This window comes from Strix aluco, chromosome 7 (genome assembly GCF_031877795.1).
Source record: "Strix aluco isolate bStrAlu1 chromosome 7, bStrAlu1.hap1, whole genome shotgun sequence".
Lineage (NCBI taxonomy): Eukaryota > Metazoa > Chordata > Aves > Strigiformes > Strigidae > Strix > Strix aluco.
The window spans coordinates 32,357,693-32,383,236 of NC_133937.1; the positions used below are offsets into that span (position 1 = coordinate 32,357,693).

At 48.7% G+C, this 25,544-nt stretch overlaps 1 protein-coding gene across 6 annotated transcripts in view; it reads right to left on the reverse strand.

Moving 5' to 3' along the window:
• Positions 1 to 25,544, reverse strand: part of AFAP1L2 (actin filament associated protein 1 like 2) — a 73,415-nt gene that overhangs the window by 47,563 nt on the left and 308 nt on the right. For 4 of the 6 annotated variants that reach the window (XM_074831329.1, XM_074831334.1, XM_074831330.1 and 1 more), the window contains exon 1: positions 24,655 to 24,770. The exons of 1 other annotated variant lie outside the window; for it this stretch is intronic. In XM_074831329.1, coding sequence (XP_074687430.1) covers positions 24,655 to 24,670 — 16 coding nt within the window. In that variant the 5' untranslated portion in view covers positions 24,671 to 24,770. Of the gene's footprint in view, positions 1 to 24,654; positions 24,771 to 25,544 lie in introns of those variants that run through there. One more of the 6 variants, XM_074831335.1, reaches the window with a different exon arrangement.

Here is a 25,544-nt window from a genome sequence, read left to right on the forward strand (position 1 = left end):
TGGGGGAACATCGGATATTAGTGTTTGTACTGCCACGTTACATCTTGGCTCTGGCTAAGGCTTCCCTTGGCTCCCAAGGTGCTGGAAGACAAACATGTATTTTCTTTTCATTTCAAGATAGCTGAAAGCCACTGCCTGAGCAATGATGAGAACTGTATGCAATTAGAAATAAATGAATAAAACATTCTTAAACAAACAAACAGAAATCCCCTGGCCTCAAATATCAGACCAGGATCCTGGGGAGCCAGAGAGATGCAGTAGTGGTGGAAACCATTGGGCCAGCAAGCCCAAATTGATACCTGGCACGCCACAGCAGAGCAGATCCACTGCAGCAGCAGCAGCCCACCCAAGAAACATCCAACAGAACTCAGGGCACAGCTCTTGAATCTGCATTTTGGGGTCTCAGCACAGGAAGTTTTGGTGTCTCAGCGTGGCACACGACCCTGACAAGATGAGACAGCGAGTCTTTACTGAGATACTGCCAGTGCACCTTATAAACAGTCTTCTTCCACCCTGGGCTGCACTGCCTTGCTGAGGGAAGGCTCAGGCTTTCCAGGTGTTGCCTACAAGACCACACTGCCTCAGGTCAGCTGCTGTACAACTCCCTGAAGCCGAAGGAGCCCATGACATACTTGCTTTGTATTTCTTGCAAGTGCGCAGACAGGTTTTGCCTAGCCATGAGGCACGATGCAGACTTACTGCTTTAAGCTCTGGCAGGTTTGGGTTACATCCAGTTAGCAAGCCCTTTTTAAAAGCTAGGCTAATAGCAGTGACTCTTTGGCCTGAGCAGCGTGTCCCACAGGTCCCACCCGCAGCATGCGAAGGAGTCCTTTCCCTTATTCACTACACATTTCCTGCCCACTTGCTTCAGCAGCAAACTCCCTGTCCTCATAGTGTGGGTGGGATATATGGAGAGGAAAGGAGCAATCCCTTTCTCCTCCTCCACCGTCTCCACCTCCCATCATACAGTATGAGCCGTTTCACTCTGCCCCTTCCAGGAAGGAGGAAGCTTGCAAACACCGCCTTTCTGCTGAAAAGCAGCTTTTCCAGGAAAAGCATAGAAAGATATGACAGCACCCACAAGCGAGACTGGACATGCAGTTTCCACAAGGAATCAATGCAATAGTGCGGGGGAATGGCCTCCCCTGGGCAAATGGCATCCCCAAGCAGCTTTGCTCATTAAGAGATCAGCTACCAGAGCAGGTGAAGAAAGGAGAGACCCAGCAGAGTTAACCCAATCTCCCTGCTCCAATTTTGTTATTCCAGGAGGAAAGGGGACAGGAGGGAATGTAGGGGTGCAAAACAACCAGCTAATCCTAAGGGCGTGGGACCAGGCTAGGCTCAGCCCCTCTGTGTCACAGCACAGGTTGCCCGCCACTCCAAAGTGGCCCCAGAAACATCCATGGTGCTCCCTCCCCCTTACCCTTGCGCGAGTGAGATCAAGGTTACATCGCTGAGCCGCTGAAATGGCCAGAGCTGCACAGGCAGCCTCCCCAGCAACTAGGGTACTGTGGGGTGAGTGCAACCAGTGCTTATCTTTGCTGCGAGCATCACAAATCTTCAAAGCCCTTCCCAGTGCAAGCCTTTTTCCATGCTTTAGTCCCTGCCTTGAGCTCACATGTGAGGTTTTTCAAGGAAAAAGCAAGCAAATTTAGCTCAGCAGTTTGATGCCTCATCGATGGTTTTCTTGAACCAGCTCCTATTGACCACCTCACAGCTGAAACCTGGTGATCTGTATCAGCAACCAAGCCGGAGGACAGGAAAGGGGCGTGGGGGGAACTCATCATCTCTGGCCAAGATCTTTTGTGCATGGCTTTCTCCTCCCAGCCTCTGCAGTATTCCAGCCTTTCTGTTTTGTAAATACACAGGCAGCGCCAGATGACTCAGCCCGCTGCTTCCCCTCAGGGTTTACAGCCGGGATACGGGCAGCAGTGCAGGGGAAGGTGGAGGGAGCGGTTTTACACCATGTGAAAACAATGTCATTTGTTTTGTTGGGCAAACTCACCCCCTCCGACAGGAATGCTCCCACTGGAGAAGCAAAGCCAAGCACAGGAGCTGTGCGGCATCCCCCGCGAGCGGCTGTGCAAGGCCCCTTGCAAGGTGCATCCTGCACACAGCTACAGTAGACACGTGGGATCCTGCCCAACCAAGCTCTCCAGCAGCTTTTCACCAACACGGCTGTGGGTGTCAAGACACTGACTCAATATACTCTAATTTAAAACAAAACTAATCCCTTCAGTTAAAAAAGATTCAGTTACCCTGAAGACTTACTCCCTTTTCCCTCTTCTCCTGAAAAATCAGAGATTACCAAGCCCTTGGCTAAGAACTGCTTTGCTGGAGGGATGGAAACCTTGACAGTGGTCACACTTAAGGAGTAACAGATGTGCCTTTCCACTAGAAGTCCCTCCTGCCCAGCTGAACTCCAGTATGTGTAGGGGACCCAATGTGCCAGATCCTCTGGTGAGGAACATCCCAGAGACATTTCCAAACCTCTAAAAATAGAGGGCAGCCAAGGAGGATCGACATGGCAAACACCACGCTTGGCTGGGCTGGAGGGCAACCTGGCCAGCAGCTCTGCCCACATCAACCACAGCTGGCCAGGGATGGGAGCTCACCTTTCACTCACGGCAAAGGAACAGAAAACGGCCGCTTGCGAGTGCCTGGGAAGCGACTGACCTGCCAAGAGAGACTTCATGTTGAACCAACCAAATATATAAATAAATAAAATAGAGCGTGTTTTTCCTCGAGCCGAGCAGAACTGCTGATGAAACCACCTTTCTGCATGACACATTTAGCAGTGCTTCGAGGAAATCAGAGAGGCAGTAAATCCATTAGCACAGAAAAGCCTCTTTTTCCAGCCCTGACAGTACACTCTCAACATTTGAGATTTTCATCTGTAGAACAGCTTAAGAACCACAAATTCACAGATACCTGAAGCGTGCCAGAAGTGGATACAGCGTGATGGGATGGGTGTTCATCCATGCAGCTGTGTCACAGGAACACAGGACCTGCTCCAAGAAGCTAAAACTCCCTTGACTGATACAGACTGTGCCTCTATGGAGAAGCATCATAAGATGGCTTGCATACTCTTTTGTTTAAAAGTTCCTCCTTCATTACTAAGGGTGTACCCATCATGAGCAGCTGCTAGGGCTAGAGTAATGCATGCTCCATCCCAGATTTCTCACTGATCACAGAAATCCCTTCAAAGAGACTGTGCTGACAACTGAGCGGTTTCACTGCTCCCATGGGTGAGGTGGGCAGGCACCTCTGGAGACTGTCTAATCCAAGGCCCCTGCTTGGAGCTTGGAACAGGGTCAGCTGCAGCTGCAGGGTCAGAGCAACCTGTACCAGTGTTTGACAGCCCCTGCAGTAAAAAAGCTTTTCCTTACATTAGAATGGAATTTTCCTGTATTCCAGTTTGTGCCAGTTAGCTCTTGTCCTTTCACCAGATATCACTGATATCTTTACGCCCTCCCCACCCCCCCCAGCATTTATGCATATGGATGAGATCTCCCTGAACTGACTCTTCTCCAGTCTGAACAGTCCCAGCTCTCTCAGCTTCCTCTCCTGTGACAGGTGCTCCAATCCCTTCATCACCTTCATGGCCCTTTCCTGAACCACCTCCAGTATGTTCACTTCTTCCTTGTACCAGGGAGGCCAGCACTGGAGTCAGCATTCCTCATGTGTCTCACCAGGGATGAATAAAGGGGAAAAACCACCTCCCTTGACCTGTTGGCAACACTCTGGCTAACGCAGCCCCAGAGGCTGTCGGCCTGTTGCCACAAGGGCATACTGCTGGCTCGTGTTCAACTTGGTGTCCGCCAGGACCCCCAAGTGTTTTTTTGCAGAGCTGCTTTCCAGCTGGTTGGCCCCAGCAGGTACAGGTGCCTCAGGTTATTCCTCCCCAGGGGCAGGACTTGCCCTTTCTTGAACTTCAGGAGATCCCTGTTGGCTCATTCCTTCAGGCTGTGAGGTCCTTCCTAACAGCAGCACAACCATCTGGTGTATTAACCACTCCTCCCAGTTCTGTGTTATCTACAAAACTGCTGAAGATGTACTCTGCCCCTCAGCTAGTTCATTTCTGAAGACACTGAACCATCTGGGCCCCAGTACCAACCCCTGAGGCACACCACTAGTGACTACCCTCCAGCTGGATTTCATGTCTTCAGTCACAAACCACTGAGCGTGCAGTTTTTGCCTCACCTCACTGTCCACTTCTCTAGCTCGTACTTCATCAGTCTGCTTATGAGGATGTTACGGGAGAGTGTTAAAAGCCTTAATAAAGTCAATAAACACTCACTGCTCTCCCCTCAGCCACCGAGCCAGTTATTGGAGTTTTACACACATCAACACTGTAAGATGTTAGGGTGTAATAAACAAAGCCAACATTCTTGCAAGCTGTCTACTACTAAACATAAGTAGTAAGGTGTGTTTGGGGTTCTTTATATAGTTATTTAGACTGAGTAACATTGCATATCTGTGGGTTGTTTGCATTTCTGTTTTAGGATGAAAATACAGAGACAAGAATACTCATATATCACCAGACAGACAGAATCTGGTTCCCTCACCTGTATTTCTAGATGCTAGCTTAAACCAAACAACAGATGCAGAAGATAGATATTGTGTGGGCTCATTTTAATCAGCATTCACCTGCACTCAGTTTACAGAGGAAACACTGGCACTGTATCAAGTTACATCACACCATTTTGGCAGCATCTGAATCCCTCCCAACTAGTGCATCACACTTTCTCTCTTGTCCTTTATTTTTATAGGGTTAGAAGAACATCTTGTTCAGAAATTTTGTATAGTGTATACAAAATCATACAAATAGGTTGATGCTGCTTTGTTAAAGTCTTGGGCTCTTGGCCTCTTGCAGCCTGAACTTCATCCCAACAGAACAATTCACTCTATGTTAAAGAAACCTCGATTTGAGTTTCATCAATGGACAGGGTTCCTACAAGTAGACTGGCCTATTCCAACCACAGGGAGAAAGTGTACCTGGAGAACCCTTATTATACTGGCAAAATGCACGATCTTTATCCCATTGTAAAAGCCACACACAAGCAGCTCCTGGCCACAAGAGCAGCTTTGGACAGATAGGATGTCTACACAGAACTCGCACAAAATAGCTAAATACAGCTCATGTAGCCTTCAACCATTCCCTGCAGGCAAGGGTCCTCCCCACACACCCTGAAGGCAGGACTTCAGGTAGAATACAAACCACAACTTTTTTCTTCTTCAGCCCAGAAATCCAGCCAGTTCTCTACTTATCTACAAGCCCACCCCCTCAGACCATAACATCCCCACCTGGGCACATACTTGAGCTGGACAAGGCTGTCCCTGTGGCTGAGTACCACCACTGCATCCTAAGCCAGAAAACATCCAGTCTTCTATCCTGAGACAGGCTTTAAGACTGGAGCAAACATATTACTTTGCAATTTACAGCAAACAAAATATTTGCTTTACAGCAGTCAAATAAAATACTTCATATAAACTTTTCTCCATGTTGTTGGTGGTAAGGGAGCTTGGAAAAGCAAATCAGATTAGTATACTCAGAGTAAAAAGAAAAAAAAGAAGAGAACAAAAAAGAAAACACTGACAGAAACTTCATTTGCTGGAGCAAAGTAATTTTGACAAAAGTCTTCTGTCTGCCTCTCCTCGTTTAACCCTGCCTGCTAGAACTAGAGTCTAACTTCCTTGAAGTCAATGGGAGACTTTCCTCAATATAGTAAGAATTTGGTCCTCAGATTGAAATGACACAAATTATGGATACAATCAGTCAAAAAAATCCAATTTAAGAACGACGGTTTTAGGTTGAATATTGTGTTTCAAGCATAGACATAAACAGTATGAGGGCCTTGGAGGGCTTGGACAGCTCCAGCCAACAGGCACAGCCTAAGAGGTGTTGTGGAAACAGGGACAGTAAATTCCCCAGAATGAGTTTATTTGTTGGCAAAGACAGAGAAATTCCCTTCTGATTTATTTCGACTTTGAAAAAGCCATTCAACAGCTTCCCAGCATTAAGACGTTTTCACACTTAAGTCCAAAAAGGGCTTAGAGCTACTTATGCCCAGTTACTGTACATTTCCACAACAGCACGGAGCCTTGGCAGGCTTCTCAACCAGCTGGTGAGCCTCAAACCCACGAGAATGAGAGGAATAAAATATTTTTCCTCCCAAATTTCTTTGCAGCTGTTTCTCAGGAAAGACACTGGCCAACTTTCAACAGATCTGCATAGCTGCAGTGTAGGAAGCAGATGCAATCACTTTAACATTGCTCACAAAGCCAAGGGTGTCTTCACCTCTCTAGCACCATTTTAAGAGTGAGTATTCCATAGCACAGAAAATGTTTCTTGAGTTAAGCTGAACAGGCTTACTAGAAATGCAGAAGAAATGTCTAAGGAACTGAAGAGAAGTCTGTTTGCTCTCTTCATGTCATAGTCCCCTCCATACCCTTTCCATGAGTTCACTTTGGGAAACATCAAGGTTATTTCAGGGACCCAAAAACCTTCCAAACAAGGAACCCATAGAGCTAAAGAGATCCCTGTGCGTCTCTTTCTCTTGCTTTTCTCTGCCTTTGGCTACATAGTTTCAACCCTCACTTGCCATGGCATCCATCACACCCTGCACTGAGCTATATCAATTCTAATTCAGTGGAAGATACATGCAGCAACAAGAGGGTTTGGTCTGTTGTTTGGGGTTTTTTTTCCCTGCTAGGCTGGCCAGGTGAATTGGCTCAGAGGGTGTGCCAACTGTCAGAGCAGGCATTAGAGCAGGCAGCAGACGCGCCCAGCTAGGGAAAGAGCTAAGGGCATGCACAGCAGCTCCCCTTTTCAGTGGGTGTGAGGCGTTTAGCAACTCAGGTCCTCTCCTGTGACAACACCCTTAGAGACCTCACACTCACTTCAGGCTCTCATGGACTGGACACTGTCGAAGGTCGGACTATCCCATCCCTTTTTCTCTCATTACTCTCTCCCCACCTCTGGCATCTCTGTTAATGCGAAGCCACCCACACGCTCTCTTCATGTGACAGATCCATCCACTAACATTTAACAGCTGACTTTTTCCCCAGTCTGCTGATTTAGAGGCATGTTTTCTTACATAGTAACGCTCCAGACTACCAAATCTATTTCAGGTGGGGCAGAGTCTCTCACGAAGCCCATTGCTTCTCACCAGAAGATCCCTTCTAGTTAGTGTGTTGCTGATGCTCGTCACTAAAATTCACCTTCAGTAAGTCACAGTTCAGTGCCCTGATCACTATCCTAGTGTCCAAGGCACACAGAGCATGAACTTCTCACTAAACCATTACATGCTGTGTTCTCCCCATTATCCTCACTTACAAACCAGAAAAAACAAACAAACCCAAAACACAAAAACACCATACCCTAGAAATGCCCAAAACCTCCTCCTGGCTGTCAAATCATCAGCAATGATGCTTGGCTGGATTCTCAGGGCTGAAGTGCCCAACAACCAGTGGCCAAAGGCGGACTGATCCAAGTTGTGCTGAACCCAAGCAGCTCTTCCAGGAGAGAGACTCTGTGGCACACTGTACTTCTGTGCTGCCAATTCCCTTATGCTAGCAGAGCAGACACGTGCATGTCTAGGACTATGCATTGCTGCCATTCTTTCTCAAGGACAATCCTCCAGTAACATCAACTAGAGTGTGCTCGCCCCAAAGGGCGTGCTCTGGTGTTTCCTACATAGCTGCCAGGCTAATGATGGCTTATTTTCAGGGACAAGCTCCAAGACTGCTGCTGCTACCAAGCCTTGTCACAACAGAAAACCAAGCACAGGACCTTCCTGGGTGCCTTGGCTGCATGCCCTCCTCCAGGACACCTCATGCAGCTGCAGGGGCTTTTCTGCTGCTCTACATCCCTTCCCCCACCACACGCTCTGTCTCACGAGATCACAGTCATGCCATAAGAAGGCTATGAAGGTCTTTGGGCACTTCTGCAACGCTATTAGTGTGCAATGCTGCTGGAATCTCCAACACCCTGGGCACAGGGAACACTCCTCCTTCCTGGTGCCAGGTACAACACCTTCCAGTCCACAGCTGGGAGTTTAGGAAGGAAATCCCTACCTAGGCAGGGGCTTTCTAAGGCTGATGGGCCACTGTAGCCCTACCTGGAGGGATGACCAGAAAGCCTGCAGTGCAAAAGACTCAGACAGAGGGAAAGAAAGGAGTAAGTTTCACCTCGAACAACCAGTACGAGGTAGATGTTCATCACAGGCTCTTACGGTTTGCCATCTTCTACAGATCTTTTAGATTCAGACCCCAAATCAGTTTCAGGTTAGTGGAAACCCTATTTACTTCTGCTGGGTTTGGATTAGGCCCCTCCTAGTTGAAAAAACCCAACAGTTAATGGAAATGCAGCGTTCATGGAGCTTCCACTCCTATTAGCAGGTCTCTCCGAGAGGACACAATTTTCCATCCATGCATTAAGCCAGTCCAATACTGACATCAGCTCATTTCCATTGATCCTGATTACATAATAGTGACTTAATTCTCCATAGAATTGAATTTTCCATATGTTTGGATCTTTTGCAGTTGCTGCATGATTTCCTTGTTCCCTGCTGGATTTATTATTTATTATCTCTTTGTCCTATATTTAAAAATTATGGTCTTCACTGCAAGCAGAAATTTCTACACACTTGTTCTGGTTTTCTGATACAATGTTTATCACATCAATTTCCTTCCATCTAAAAGAGACCTCCACGACAATACGGCAGTATTGGACACGCTTATAGCTTTGAGGGTTGTCATCAATTCTGGACTGAAGCTACATCTTGATTATACATACATTAATAGTAGTTAATAACTGTTATGGCACCCAAGTTTTCAGGTACATTTACTGCTATTTATAATTCATAATCATCAATTTTATGGGATCTGGAAGTTGTGCAAAAACCCCCAACTGATTGCAAAGGTTACAGTTTTATAGTAGTAGATTAACATTCTCACTGTGTGTCCACCCAATAGTCAGGACTGTTTCTGTCAAGAGGTAAAGCTATCACGAGCTCCCACTGGCTTCACTCAGATAACGCTCAGTAACACCTCTAGTTAGGTCCTTTTGGCCATTTCCTGGAGGGCTGGAGCCCACATTTCCAGTCTCTTTGTAAACACACACATTACCAGTGCTACTCACAAGAGACTGTTTTTCCTTTAACGTTCACATGGTGCCACTGGGTAAAGCCATTAATTTTCACAATACTGCTTTATAGTAAAGGCAGTACTATGCACTCAAGACAGGAGTAAACTGAAGAATGGGAATATCGAAAGCACCACCAGAAACTAGGAGTACACCTGTACTGCCATGCTACATGCTGCTGGAGGTTTGCTTGGGATTAGCCAGAATTGCAATGCATTTTCAGTCCATCAGCCTCTCATCTGCTTATATGTCATAGTCAATTTAGTTCTGTCTTAATCTCCATTGACACAATCAAATGTAATCCCCTTCACATTCCTGCAATATCTCTTCTTTTCCTTTACAGCTTCACTGAACTTGTTTTCCACTTTTATGCAAACTCTAATTCAAGAAACCTTGCAAGCCTCTACCAGAATCAGTGGAGCTACTCACATACTTGAAGTTAGCAGGAATACTTCAGCACTTCTGCAGATTAAAGTTTAAAAACTCAATTACAATGTTGATCCCACCTGAGAATACTAGTCAGTCAACAGGCTAAATTCACCTAACATTTTTCTTCCCATCCTCCTTCCCTATCTTATTTATATTCACACCTACCTCCCAAATTTCAGGAGTCCAGGCACAGGCAACAAGTACAATTCCTGGCCGAGCAAGGCTCAGACTTCTTGCCAAATCAGCACTTTGTTCAGCAGGAATACAAAAGCTGCCCTGATAAGTAACTTGAGAAAGTTGCGGGAAAGGCTACAGCATCTACAACCACATGAGCATCACCCAGCCCCTGGCACTAAGGAGTTGAGATGAAGCAGGAGGGCACAAGTGGCAGCTTGCATAGCCTAGAGAAGGTCAGGGGGGGCTAAAAGCAGCCCTCCAACACCTGTGAGGACACTAACGAGAAGACACAGCTCTCCAGAGAGGTGCATGGTGGGAGAACAAGAAGTGGACAAGAAGTTGGAGCCTCATTAAAAATACATTCAACACTATTCTATTCAAGAGATTGAGATTTAGGAGAAAGACATAATCTAAAAGAAGGATTCTTGGGCTGAAGAAATCTTCTCTGTGGCAGGGGAGCCACTGCCACAGTAAGACTATTAAAAAAAACCCCAAATGTGATCATCTGCTCTTCAAGCCTTCGTAGAAAGAACCTCTCTGTCTCTGCAGGACTTTGAAAAATGGTGGTAGCTCCTGGAAATGCACCAGCAAAACAAACCATGATAACAGTATGTACAAATGGAAGTTGGAAGAGAAGGATATGGTGACATCTGGGAGCTCTCAGCCTTCTCTGCTGTAGGGTGGACAGCAGGTGCCATCTCCCTCCCACACACCCCTCCCCAGGCGAAAGCACCTGTGACCCTGATCCCTTCTCCTCGAGGAAGGGATGCAATCCATCAGCCCTGCTCCATACCAGCAAGAGGTCAGTTCCTCACCTGCACACCCTGGCAGAGGCAGGCAGGGCTGCCCTGGCCGCTTCCCCACCAGCTGCAGCGAGCAAAGAGAGCCCTCCTAGCCACAGCATGGGTAGTCCCTGCTGCCTGCTGAGGGCAGCTCAGCACCCCGCAAGTACTCTGCTTCCCTCCAACCACACTTTCTGTTTGCAAGCCTTGAGCTTCTGAACCATCTCCAAGCACAACCTCTGCACTCATACGTGCACAAGCCCGACCAACTGCACGGTGACGTTACAGGAGGACACCGGCTGCCTGCTGAGCACAGGTTGGCTGTGACACTCCTGAGAGCCAGGACAGTTTCAATTTGGTGACAGCATGCCATGTGGGTAGCTGTATCCTCAGCATGTCCCCTGGTACAGATACACTTTCTCCAGTCCTCGCATCGCAGCACTGGCTGTTCCTTGGCATCAGTGAAAACAGATATTTTTTTTTTTTGCCATGCCAAGAAAGGAAATTATCTTACTCTTTTACCATATACATCCAATACTAATAATTTTATGCCCCTATATATCACATTCATAAGAGTAATGAGACCTTCCAGACTATAGAATAATCCCCGAGAGAACTGAGGCAAGTCACCTCACTGGGAATATTACACATTTAAATAGGGAGAACACCAGAAGGTGCACACTTTCTGGAACATGGGATAAACCACATGACCTAAAGGATCTTTTCCCTCTCTAATTTCATCACCTCTATACCTGCCTAGCTTTGGCCACCTAATCAGACTACTATTTTATAACAAGTTCTGTGGCCAGGACCTGCACATCCTCAACACCCCAAGTGAGCCTGCTTGACAGTGCTTTGCTACCCAGGGACAGGTCTCTCTCCCCAGCACGCTGCTCCTGCTCCCATTCCTGCCTAGTCTGACAAGCCAGCAAAAAAGTAACCTGATGAGAAGCTGGTAGCTGTCTGCTGGTGAGGAGGAGAACAAATGCCAGAGATGCCGTGGGCAAGGAGGTGGGATTGTAAGGGTGAGGGCTGGACCATCCTTCTTAGCAGGAATAAACTATTAGATAGCAGGATACTTCACAAGGTGACTGCCAAAGAAGTCTCCATCACTGTATGCAGCAGCCAAAAAGAACAAAGAAATTTTCTGAGACCCTCTCCAGGTAGATACCCAATTGTTTTAGCCTATAGAGGACAGTAGCACAGAACAAAATGTAGGTCAGTGGCTGGATGTACAATAAAGCTGCAGAAATAATCAACACCAGTGACATTTTCCTTTCGCACCGGGAATTGCCAACAGCTTGCTGCATTGAGCCAGATGCGTTTCACCGCATCCCCAGGATCCTGGCCACGCAGCACTCCAACCAAATCGCCCAGCTCACTCCACGCATGTGTGCTGCGGCAGGCGCAGAGACCCAGACTGGGCCCAGCTGTGTTTATTCGGTCAGCTGCAGTGCCACAAAACACAGCTGCATTGAGCTGGGTCCGGACACCTGGCTCCAGATAAAAGCAGCTCAGTAGCAAGAAGCTGGCCATCCCTGCTCCATCCAATGGAGCCAACCCTGTGACCGAGCAGGGTCTGACCGCATCTGCCTTCTCATCCAGAGTGCTGCGAGCGGTGACAAAGGGGACACATCAGGTCATGGTGAAGAGGAGGCAGCACACATGGATTATGGAGCCTGACTTGGGGCCAGGAGATCCCAATTTTCAACCTGGCCCCACCTCTGGCTTGAGCTGTGCTGCAGGAAGTCTTTCCCCTTCCTGGTTTGTCCACGTTGCTCATTATTCCTATCTCGATAGGAATGATCTTCTCCCCTCCCCCTCCCCGCCCTGCCCAGTCCTTTCTGGCTTCAGGAAAACTCTTGGCAACCAACATCAGAAGTGTTTTTTCTCCTTTCAGAAAAGCCTCCACACTTCATTTCAGATGTTATGGTTTTCATTTTCACATAATATACACTATGACTGACGTGTCAAAGCCATCATAGTCTAAATCTTCGGGTTTTATTTCTAAACTCACTATAAAGAATTGTTCCCTGCTACTGACTGAGTCATCTCCTCTGGATCAAAGCTTCTCCTGCTCAAATTGAAACAAAACAGTTTGGCATTTGGAGTCTTTCATCTAGAAGCCAGCTCTGTCTGGGTTAAGCAGCAGCTCCCTTTACATATTCAAAATGGAATATTTTACTTCCTTTTGTCTGTACTATGGTAGAGCAGGCCTGCACGTTTGGGAATAATAGACAAGAAGCGAATGTATGAATGAGGGAAGACAATTGTACAATCAAGGGTTGGAAGAAAATTTGAAATTCCAACCCAGAATCTGGGATCAGCAAACACTCTCAGGAGCCCCATTTCAGCAGCAGCTGAAGAGACTTCAGCCCAAAGCATAAGAGAAGTTGAAGATGTTGTGGACCGACAGGGTCTGTGCTGCGGTGCAGGCTCCTCTCAGCTCCGCAGCCCTTGACACCGGGGGCCATCAGCCCTTGCTGAGGTCTCCACAGATGATTTGGCTGAATTTTCATAAAGTGCATCTCCAGTGTGGTAGAGCATCCTGAGCTTTCACGGTCCAAATAATTATGTCTGGAGCAAGGGTCAGCTGTGTCTGTGCTATTAGCACCCAGAACCGTTAGCATTTCTGTTTGATGAAGGAGTTGCCAGCTCTACATTCCTCCTCTATCACAAGTCAGCTTTTGTTATGTTAAAACTAGGTTTCTTGGCATGTCAAAGGCATTTTTATCAATTGCACCAGAAAGATGGTTAAGTAATGTATCAATAAAAATCGGTAAAACTTGTGGTAAACCTAATATAAATCTTAGATCCAGGCTGATCCTTGTGGTCAGCCCATTGACTATGCTGGAGTGACACCAGAAATTAATTTGGCCCTTCTCACCTCCTCTAAATGTGGGCCAGCAGACATTCATGTTTATCAGGAAAAACAAGAACATATGCTGAAAACAGAGCATTTCCAACAAAAACCTCAGTCCAGCATGGGAACAAAAGCAAACTGCAAAGATTTCGTAGCTACCCAGGAGTGTCAGTGTGAGGTGACTGACCAGAATTAAACATTATAAGAATACCTTAAAGGAAGCATCAGAGTATCTTCCAGACCTACTCATTTCTTAACAGAGACACCAAGCAGCCGACTGATATAAGAACGTGTGATCTGGAAGTGGTACGCAGCAGTCCTCGGTTCTTATCCTGGGTTTGGAGTAACACTAGTTTCAGAGACAGTAAACAGACTACGTTAACTGCAAGGATACTCCATTTTATTGCATGCACAGCACTAACAGGACGCCCTACGTATGATCTTCAAACTCTCTCACACAAGTACCGTTCTCTGTGCTCAACACCTGGCTGTGCTCCTGCTGGTCTCCCTGGCTTTGACATTCCTGTGGGATCTGTAACTGTCCACCACGAGAATAAAAGACTCACCATAGTGAAATGGTATCAGCAGCAAATGAAAAAAACCAGCACATAACCTTAGGGGGATGTCATTATTTAAGCCAAAGAATTGAAGGAAGGCTGACATAGCTGGTCCAAAGAAACATCAAAGTTAAATCCCGTGCTGTTTACTACAGCATTTCAGCCAGAGTCAAACCTTGTCTCTGGGTGCTGCCTCAGCACCCCGGCTGTGCTCAGGCTGGGCTGAGCTCACAGGCAGTGCAGATGCCCGACTGCCAGGTGTACCTGTACCCCTTTCCAACAGCACCCCAGGTTTCCCAGCCAGGGCATTGCCCAAAGCTCGTTGCATTCACTTCTGAGCAGTATAATAAAACTGTCGTTGTTCTTTTGGTTTAAGAGCTCCAGTGAACTATCAGAATTAAAAATAAATCATTCTGTTTTGGGGAATGCTGAGCCTCCTGGGTCTAGAAAGCATTTGTTTCTCTTCTCAGCCAGACATGGGAAATCAGCCTTTAGGATAACGTACGTGAATTTTGATTGCCATTTCACTTCTCTCCACCCTACCAACTCCCACTTCAGTTTCCAGAAATAGACCTCTTCTACCCTCAAAGAGAGCATCTGTTTGAACAACCTGATCCGAAAACTACGTTCACTGAAGTTAACTAGTGCAGAGTGCTAACAGACACAGGCTTAAAACAACTATATCCTCGCCCAGGTCTGTTCTGCTTCATGTATTGTCGGTTTATGCTGGCTCAGTATAAGTCAGTGTAACCCATTTAAATAGATTTGATTGTTATTTTGGCACATACAGGTGATTAAATCAAGAGCCCACCGAGCTGAAAGTGTGACTAGCTACCATGATCGAAGTGCTCAGATGACAGAACACATTAACAGTGTCTCAATAACTGTGGATCAGGATCAGAGACAGAATTACAATTCAGTATCCCAGAAATCAAGAGTATAGGTTAGCATAATAAATATACTTCTAGACTGATTTACAAAACTGGTGAATATTCCTAGAATCAGGTCTTAGAGTTCACACAGACTCAGATATAAGCCAAGCCACAATTGTGAACGTTGATATGTTTCTGACATGCTTTAATCAGTTACAGGGTCTGTACAATATTGCATTAGGGCAACCAGTACCAAACAAGTCAATAATTCCTTTCAGCACCTGAAACACAACCTAATTTCCAAAAAGTATCATCTCACTAGGGGAACAATTTCAAAGCTCTAGCTGCAGCAAATTAAACTGACACGGCGTCTAGGCAACTAGATAATATCATCAGCTAGCATTGCTCGCTACAGAAAGCTGAAAGACACTGTGCATGGATACATGTGCATGTATCCTATAATATGACTGGAAGAGAGAAGATGGGATAAAGTTGAAGCAATAATGAGAATGTGTGTTTATATAAAATAATGCCATGCTTAAATCAAATAATTTACAAGTGTTGGTTTGCTAAATGGTATAGTAGCCGACTTCTGTTTTCTATCAGTAAGAAGAAATGTGACCTTTTGGTTTTGTATTAAGGTGAGTGCATCTCCACTGTTAACCTCAGAGAACATTTGGCCTGCAACAAGCCCTAGCCCTGCAACAAGACAGGTCCTTGTTAGCAGAAAAGGGATTATATTATTAAGTCTTCAGTGTTATGATTAGTTAAGTTATAGACAGAATCCAGTAACACTTGATTAGGACTATCATGAGAAGTTAGTCCTCACATTTTCCTACAGCTTTCTCATAGACCAGCCAAAGGAGTTATTGACATGAATTGGTGGATGAAGGAGGCAGAGCACACACAAAGTGGCTCTGCAGGGATGACTTGTTCCAGAGGTCACTGGCTTTTAGAGATACTGTGACCATGCATAGGCTGAACATCACTGATAACCAGATTTGGCTCTGACACTGCTGCTCAGGGAAGCAAGACAGAAGTAAGTGGGGAGCACAAATACCGGGGTGGGGGAAAACCAAAACTACCCAAGAGACACACACGTGTTTCACTGATAACTTTGCACTGCTCTGGGGTACTTGCGACCATCTTTCAACAAGACAGGTGAGGTTGCTGAACTCCAAAAGCACCAGCAGCCCCATCACTAGTTACACTTACAGCCTCAGGCACCAAGTGCAACACACCCCAGATGAGGCAAACCACCCTCATGGCCTGAAAAAATTCGGGAGAAAAAGCACGTAGCCACCGTGCTGCCCAGCAGACTCGAGACCCCTGCAGCAGCAGGTAGCGGAGCGAGAGCCACCCTGCTCGGCGTGCAGCCCGCTCTTCTGTGGCCTCAGGCTTGGGGAGGATGGCTCCTGACCACAGGCAGCAGCCAGGCTTGTCTGCCTTTGCCTCCTTCCTCCACTCAGACCTAGTTCATGAGACTTCACACATGCCTCATCTTTTAGCAAAAAGAGCAGCCTTCACCCATGGGCACACATACTGAATTCCTAACAGGGACCAAAAACCTGGCTGTGGTCAGATGAGATGGATGCACATCCCACCCCTCAAGCCAGCTAACTATGGCAAAGTAAAGAGATCTCAGCTGCTTTGTGAATTGAGCCCAGTTAGTCTAAGCAGTTCTCTTCTCAAGCAGAGCTTTATCGTACTTCAGCAGCTGCCAAGATCAAGCAATCCTATAGCAAATGTGGAACCATACATTACAATCTCAGCTCTCTGCCCAATTCTGTATACCCCAAGGTGATGGAGAAGTCTGAAAAGTATGACAAAAATGGCAGAAGTTCCCACCATTCAAGACTACATGCCACATTTTTAGAGACTGCAATAAAACACAAAAGATCCTTGAAGACACCAGATTTAAACAGAGGCGACAGGACACGTTCCCCAGCCAAGCAGCAGGGATGACGCTGCTGATGGGATGGATGGGGCAGGTGGCTTCCAGCTGTCACAGGCCGCTGCAGAAGTCCGGCCTTGCCACATCTCCACTTTTAAAGGCAGCCCCAGTTTCTACATCTGTGACATTTTGCTACCAGAATTGGCAGCCACCTCACTGCTGCCACTGCATACCTGTTACCAGTAGACATCAAAGAGCGTCTCTGCATTACTACTGGTTTCAGCTCATTCACAGTGGGATGACCAGAAGTCGGAGCTCTTTGGCAGTGGCACTGACTGGACAGATGCACTGGCTTATTCCACAGAGATGACAAATCCATGGTGCTACTGGAAGGCTGTGGGGCTGCAGCTGGCTCGGTTGCATTCCTCAGCAGAAGAAAGCTCCACGTTTCACACACACTTGTGGAGAGACTTTCAGCTAAAGCCACTAGTGACATCGCAAAACCTTGTGCAACTCATGTTCTCTGTGAGCCAGCTCTTTCTTCCCAAGCCTTAATACTTGCCATACTTTGCAGTGATAAATAGCAGTGATGAGATCTGCAGAGTGACTTTGGATCGGAGATTTCTCTGCAGATACCTTATCTCAGCTCACAGGAGCCTCCACACATACTCCCCTCGCCACCTGAGCTGTGTGCCTTGGAGCACACGCAGGCTCCAGAAAGGAGATCCCCTCCTCACAGCAGTCCAAGATTTGTTCCTCATCTAACCCAGTCCAAGAGGGAAGGGCTCAAGCCCCATGTTGGCATGGACTGCAAGAATCTCCTGGCTCAGACCCACCTCTTTCAAAGCACTGCTGCCGAAGTGTTATGCAAACTCCAGAAAGCATCCCAACTGCTTAGCTGCCCACCTCTACACCCCAAACTCAGTGCCGACTCTGGAAAGCCTAGATGCATTAATTATTAGTGAGATTGGGAATCTAAAGATATTTTTTAAAAGATTCAGTCTCTAAGTCACAAAAGCAAGTGAAAAACACATGCATCACCCCAGTGCTGGAGGTGGCTATTGCTCCTGGTTATCTCAGGAGGAGATTCCTACACTCAGAAATAAGAAGCCCACAGGCTGAACTGCCAGCTAAGGCTTGTGGATCCCTATTTCCCAGGCTTTTTCTAAGCCTTGTACTACACTTTTATCCTAAGCAGATTCAAAGGGGGGAAAAAAAAGGAGAAAAGACATCAGAAAAATCTTTATGCAAGACAGAGCACAGTCCAACCACGGGGGGAAAACACTGGCTTTTATTAAATTGCAAGTGGCCAAGTCCGTATGTGGGAGTTTCAGTCTGATCCCATAATTCTGAGATATTTACTTCCAGACAGAGCTGTTTATAACCAAAGACAATGTTGCCATACATCAAACCATCCTCGGACGTGCTTTCTATGGAATTTTGCCCACGAAAAAGGCAATAGGTCAGTGGGGAAAAAAAGAAAAAAGTATTTTAGTGAGTCCTGACCCTTGTCTTTTGAACTTCAGACCGAACAAGTGCACTTCCCAGGCCTCCCCTGTGCAGCACCCTGCTACACCGTGGGTCCTGCGCTGCCCCAGCCGACCTCCACCACGGCACCCCCACCTGCGGCAGCATGGGCCAAACCCTCCCCACCAGCAGGAATTACCACACTCATGCCTCCTTTAGCAACAGCTGCTCTCATGCCCACCCAGGCCCACCAGCTGCAAGTTAAACCACTCTCATTGGTTTCAGCCCCAGTTGTTCACTATTTTGGCTGTGGCCACAGTGGGAAGCCGCATTGGGCCCCAACGCTCAGCGCCACAGAAGGGGTGCGTGCAGGCACAGCGCCAGCCCTGCACTGCTGCAGCTTCTCAGAGGGCTCAGCTCTTCTGGCCACCCTTAGCAACTTGTGTTTGTTTTGGAGTTTTCTTCCTCCTAAAGCTCTGCTCCCTGGATTGAAGCAAATTTATTTTATTTTTTAAATAAATAAGAACTATGGGTACCAGGAGATTGGCGTCTTCCTACTGAACACTTCTAAACAGATTTTTCTTCTGTGAACTTTTACAGTCCTACCTCCAGTTCACACAAGGTTTTACCATGCACTGTAGCACATAGCAAGAAGTTCCCAAATTTAACCCCTCTTCTTCAAATTGCAGCATAGCTTTTACAGTGAAAATACCTGCTCCCAGCTACTGCCAGAGAACTTGCCTCTTCACTGACACTTCCCCATCCACCCCCAAACCAGAGCCAAATAAGCAGTTCCAACCCAGAAACTGGCTCTGTCAGCACCTACATCAGCAGCTCCTTGGTGCAGGGCCAAGTCAGACACCTCTCTGACCCACAGAGCTCTGCTGACAGTCTGCAGCACAAACTGGACCAGTCTGTCTTGTCTGCTGACCCGACAGAAAAGAACAAATGACTCAACTTCCAAGATGAAGTAAACAACGACGGGCTGTCAAACTGGCTGTGTGACTGCAGGATCCCAATTTACTTGCTGGGTTTGGGTCCGTGCTTTGGAGAGGAACACCTCTGTTCCGGGCGCACGTGTTCTGCATCATCTTTAATCACAGATGCACCTCTGAGTTTTGGTTCCCCATGACGCCCCCTACAGCTCTGGGCTCTGGTAGCTATTGCCTTAAGATCCACTTCCCTGCCTCAGATGACTCCTGCCTTTCCAGAGGGTACCTCTGATTAATTTGGGTTTACAGGGACTTTTCAAGAGAACAGCATCCCTAATCTCCCCAATCCAGGCAGGATGGTTGTGAGGAAGGAATTTGTTAGGGAGCTTGGGGTTCAGGTCCTGGATTTGCCATAAAATCTTAAGGGATTCAGTCAATTCATTTAGATCCTTCATATGGGCTCTATGTTGAGATGGAAACATTGTGGAACAAGCATTCCATTGAGCAGGTGCCCAGAATTTAGATTTAAAAGCCTGCGGTGCTTTGGTGTGCAGCCCTGCAAAGCCTGGGCTGCCCAGTTGCCCACCTGCCCTCAGTCCACTGCCACTGCTGGGAGCTGAAAGAGCCAGCCATGCTCAGAGGAAAAAAAAAAAAAAAAAAAAAAAAAAAAAAGCACTACAAGCATTTTTGCATAGACACTCCCTGTGTTCCTGGGCTGTGGGTGTTCAGTGAAAGCGATCAGTGAAAACCCCTGAACAATAAACTCATTGACATGGAATCTCTGGTCCCTGGCTGGGCACGGCACACGCAGTGCCTGCTGCGGGGAGCGGTGAAGGTGCGTGGAAGAACGGGAGCGAGACTTGCCTGATACACCACTCAACACCACAAGGGAAAATGAGGGCTTATGCCTTGCCAGGAGCACTCCAAAAGCAGGTGCCCAAAGGCTCAGAGCTTGTGAGCACTGCTACCTTCAGGAGCAGGCTGCTGGCAATTTTGGTAGTGACACAGACGAGGCACAGACCCCGGAGCAGCAGGGATACATGGGTACTGCCTCCACTGCCCTTTGCTGCATGGGTCACTGCCACTTATAGACAGAAAGAGCAAGACCCAGTGACCAAGGGTAGCAAAAGGAGCACCCCCAGGCCTGGCAGTTACACATGCAATCCAAGGGCCATTTCTGCTCCTCAAGCAGGGCTGAAGCCAACATCCGCGCAGCCTCACGCCCATCTGCAGTGAGCTTGTCCTGGTCTGGAGAGCACCAGCGAGGCTTGTGTGTACTCACTACAACTCAGAGCACCCTCAGGTGCCCTGTTTACATAAGAAATGCAGTTGTGCTAGAAGAGACAGAAATATTATACTGGCACGGGTGACAGTGTGTAGGACGGACACAGCAGATGTATAATTGAGACAGGCCGTGGTTTCAGTCACAGAAAAAGGTTTCATCTAAATCTCTGCTGAGTAAATGACTCTGCACTCCTGCTGCCTATTCCCCAACAGAATCCCTTCCCATCTTCAAAACTCACCACTCTCACATGAAAGATCCTGTATATATTAAGAGGTTATGCAGGACATTAATTTTCATCTGCATTTCAAGAAGGCTCAGCCCAGCAGCTGAAAATTGTATTGGGTTTGGTACAGGGCAGTACATTGCCCTGTTTTCTCCAGTTGCCAATTACACCAAGACAATTAGCTAAACACAACAGCTGTGTTGATGCTCAGCTGAGAAGAAACCACATATGTTTGTATAGAGCCTAGATCATGTTAATATGATCAAGCCATTTCTAACTCTGATTAACAAGCGTTTATAAAGCACCTCAGATTGTTACGTCTTTCGTTCATGTCTTCACTTTGCAGCTTAATCCCAAGCATATCTCCTTGTATTTGCAAGAGCTTGTTAAAAAGAACACGTGCCAAAGTCCCAAACAGACCCACACCCTTTTCCCCTCCCAGGTAAAACGTGTTAACCAGCAAGCAAACACCCTGTCTTTCTACCAAGTCCTTATTTTAATCCTTATCAACGCTAAACTGTTGGCTTCTGTTAAGAAGACAACCTTTCCTCCACAGACAAACAATGCTTGTCTCCTTAGAGGAGCACTGCAAACACCAGCAATGCCCCACAGAGCCCTGGGAGACCCTCAGATAAGAAATGCAAAGCTTGTGTCTTTGCTCAACAGAGACAGTAAAACAAGAATGCCAAACACCTTTCTTTGAAGAACTGGGTTGCAAGTCACTCTGATTTCCATTACAGAGCTCTAACAGATTAAAAATACAATAATAATGTTACAAACCTCTCAAGGCTCACATCACTTGACATCTTAATACACACATCAGGCTGCATCACAGGGGAATCACCTGTGACTGTGGTGACAAGGGGATGGTCTGAGAGGACTTAACAGGGATGGCAGATAAGCAAGGGTGTCACTACACACCCCTCAACAGGAACAGTGCATCCAGCACCTCTTCCCTTCCCAGGGACTGGAGAAGGCTGGTCATGGACCAGCCAGTCACATCTGTCATGCGGGGCAAGGAGTAGGCAAGGAGCCATGGTGCCACTCCAACAGGGAGCACAAGATGGGACAGTTGTACAAATCTCATATTCAAAGGTAAAACACATAGGAAGAAGGAGAGAGAGTGCTTGCAGGGAACAGAGGAGGGGCAAGAGATGAGCAGCTCTGTCCTTGTAATGCCCTGTACCCACAGCAACCACCCTCACTCACACCTGCCCTCTGCTCCCTGCAGGTCTCCCCTTGGGCTGTTGGGTCTCTTGACCCTCATGCCTCACATGTACTTCTGCAACCACAGGGAGAGTGGATTTTTAAACAGCATCTTCATCAATGGGAGAAGACACTTTACTGCGGCCTGGCAGAAAAAAACCCCAAACCTGTCACACACCAAGATCATCCTTCAGAGCCTAACAAGAGTCAAAAGTCTGTCTTCCTATGCAGCTGGCCTTGCATCCCCATTTGCAGAGGCTGGGAAAGGAAACCCATTCCCAGGGGAGTTTCACAATCCTCCTTCACTTCCCACCATGCAAGTCCAACAGCCCGAGCTCTTCCCACTCCACAGGTGCCACCCTGCCGGCCACCAGCCCTGGCCTCCCAGGCTCGCACCCCACCTGGCCCTGCATGCTCCACCCAACCAGATTCCTGTGGCTGCTTCACCCTGCCTTTGGAACAGAAGGGACACCCTTGTGCCTGCCAGAGCTCAGATTAAAGCACATCCACGACCTTGTTTAAAGGAAAGAAACGCTGCTGTTTGCTGATGCTTGCAACCTTCGTTTCTTAAGTAATAGGAAAGATCTTGTAGTCAAATTCCTCTTTCCAGAACACCAGTTCATTGCTCAACAGCGCTCTGAGTCTATCCACCTCTACCATTACACGATTTCCCTGCACAAGCGCCCTGCCTGGCTGGCAGCAAGGATGAAGCCTCCCCATGGCAGCAACAAAATATCCCCACCAGAACAGGCATATATCCCCTGTGCTGATTAGTAACAACTCACTTCCCTGCTTTCTCCACCTGCTCCTCAGGGCTCCCAAATCCCACAGGTTCTCCCCCAGCCCTTCCCTTCCCCCCACCTGCCTCACCAGCCCCAGGTGACTCCAGCCACCCCATCATGCTGGGGACCTCCCACCCACTAAATGAGCTGCTGGCATCACCTGCAGCTGCCCTGCAGAGCTGGAGATGCCTCAGTGCCCTCATTAATGCACACCCACTCCCACGCGCGCACATTCGTTACCAGTAACACAAAAAGGACTGGCAAGGCTCTGCAATCAGTTGCACTTGCTATTCATTACACATGTGCAGAACACATCCCCGCTGCTCTGAGGGAGCAGTGTGCATATTTAAAAAGACAATATACAAAACATAGCTGAATCTTAATGAATCTACTGCTTTGCTACTGGAACTGAATGGAATTGTACAGACCCTGCCAGAAAAAAAACCCCACTACACAATATTTGACTTGTAATATAGTCTTTAACATCACTTCTGCAGTATGTTACTATTGTGCTTATCATGCCTGTAAAGTATCAATTATAAGGAGGAAAAGGATCAAAACGCAACAGGCAGCACAGTGCCAAGCCCTGTCAGAATACTAAAGTACTTGCATAGTCAAAAAAAAATACAGAATCCTGGCAAAAATTAACTTCACACAGTATGATACCTTGACATATAAAGTCCCCACCAAAAAAGGATTAGGGAACAAGGGCTTGAATGTATCTGCTGAGGCCTTACCAGACCTTGCCAGTTTGATGGTAACTAGTCCAAATGGGGTCAGGCAGGAATGTATTTGTCTAGTACCAAGTTCCCTGCTTAAATGTTCAAGCTCCATAAGGAGGACAGCAGTTACAGGGAGAGCCACATGTCTTCTCAACAGGTAGAATTTACTGCAGACTTATTCTGTGCTACACAAGTGCTGGATTCACCTTCTCCAGTGGAGCCTTTTACGCAAGAGCAGAAATCACAAAGTGCCCATGTGCATCCGAACGTCCCATGCCCAGGCACCTCACCCCACCTCCTCCCTCCTCAGCTGGCGAGGAGCGCCGAAGTTTGAGAAGTTTCCAGGAGCTGCCCATGGCACTACAGATCTGAGCTGAGCCATTCTCAGTGATAATCACCAAGTAGCATCACGCAGGAAGCGCCAGAGCCATTGATTGTGGGCAAATAAATGGGCTGCGGGTGACCACCAGCCCGGATGAGATCTGCCAGAGAGAAAGCAGGAAGGCTGCTCACCTACCCTCTCCCTAACCACCAAACCTCCTTCCATTTAGAAAACAGGACGCTCAATGTCGTGCCTGTTAAGCCTGGGAGGGTGGGAAGTCTATGCAGATGAAAATTTAGGAAGAAAGACGGAGCAGGCAACGTTACCCAAATTCAGGGGCTGCAGAAAACGAAACAAGACGCTGCTTTTAAGTAGTGAAAAAAGGTCCCGATCCTCAGATGGTGTAAAATGAGAGATCTTCCCCGCTCCTCCCTCCCTCGTTGCCCAGGGCCCGGGCAGGTACAGGGGGACCCGGCTGCGCTGCCCCACACCTTCCCACTCGCGCGGACCAAGCGCTTCCCCGCGGGCCCGAGCTGGCCGCGGCCCCACTCGCAGGACTCCGATCCCCGGCCCCCCTGGCGGAGATCGCCTCCCCCGGGAGCTGGCTCCCTGCCCCACTTGCTGGCCTCCTCCTCCTCCGCGGAGCTGGACCCCCGCCCTCGCCGCCCGGTCCCACTCGCGGGACAACACCCCCACCCTCCCGGAACCGCGCTCGGGCCCCCCACTCGCGGGGACCCCCTTTCTCCGGAGCTGACCCCCTGTCCCACTCTCGGGAGGCATCACCACCGCAGCTGCCCCCCCGCCCGCCGCAGCCCATCGCCGCCCGCTTTCCCACGCGTGGGGACAGCGAGCCGCAGGGGTCCCAACTCTGTGGGTCTGTGTGTGTGTCCCCCCAAAGACCCGTCCCCGCTCTCCCCCCGGCGGGCAGGGCAGGACGGCGGTCCCCGTGCGGGGCTGCCGCGGGGCACGGACACGCGTGGGGCCCGGCCTCACCTTTGTATTTCTCCATGGGGGCTGCAGCGGGGGGAGCCGCAGCCCGGGGACTCCTGAGGGGCTCCGGGACACGGCGCTGCCACCGCTCCGCCGCGCTCCTGCAGCTCCTGCCCCGGCGGCGCCGGATCCCCCGGCCGGCCCGGGCCGCCCCGCCCCGCCCGCCCCTCCCCTCCCTCCCCGCAGCCGCGGAGCTGGCCGGGATCGGGGCTCCGGGATGGAGAAGGGGGACCCGGGTCCGGGGTGGAGAGCTGGGAGCGGGGGACCGGCGCGGGTCCTGCCCATCGGCGTGGGGTCCCCCTCCGGCTGCCGGTCCCCCGGGAAAAGAGCCGGGTCAGGGCCGGTGACAGGAGGAGGAGGGTGCCGGGGGGTGGCTCCTGGGCGCCCTTGCTGCTCGCCAGCGCTGTGCCCAGGGCGGGGGTGCCCTCTGTGTTTAGGACGGTGTTTGCTCTGGCTGCAGCGGGGCTTTGGGCACATTCAGGGAAGGGCCTCGCTCATCCCGGGATAGCCCTGTGTGGTCCCGGTGGCTCCGGGCGCTAAAACCCCAGGCAGGGGTCCGCCAGCGACCCACCCCCTGCCCTGCTCTGGGCTGCCGCGCTGGAGAGCCGCGTTCTCCTTCCACCTTCCCCGGGCCGCTGCTGGTTTTAACCCCAAGCCAGGGAGTTTGCACTCTCCAGCCACTTCTTTAGGGCTTCCTGGTAGGACCTGCCTCCTGGATAGAGCAGATCTCACAGGAAGATATCCCTGTCCTCGGGTTCCACTAACATCTTTCTTTCCTGACTCCCACCACCCCAAGCTGAGCCACCATGCCCAAAGCGCCCAAATAATAACAAATGGAGAAGTGGGCATCCAGTCTGTCCTCAATATAAGACACCGGTGACAACCTGTTCCCA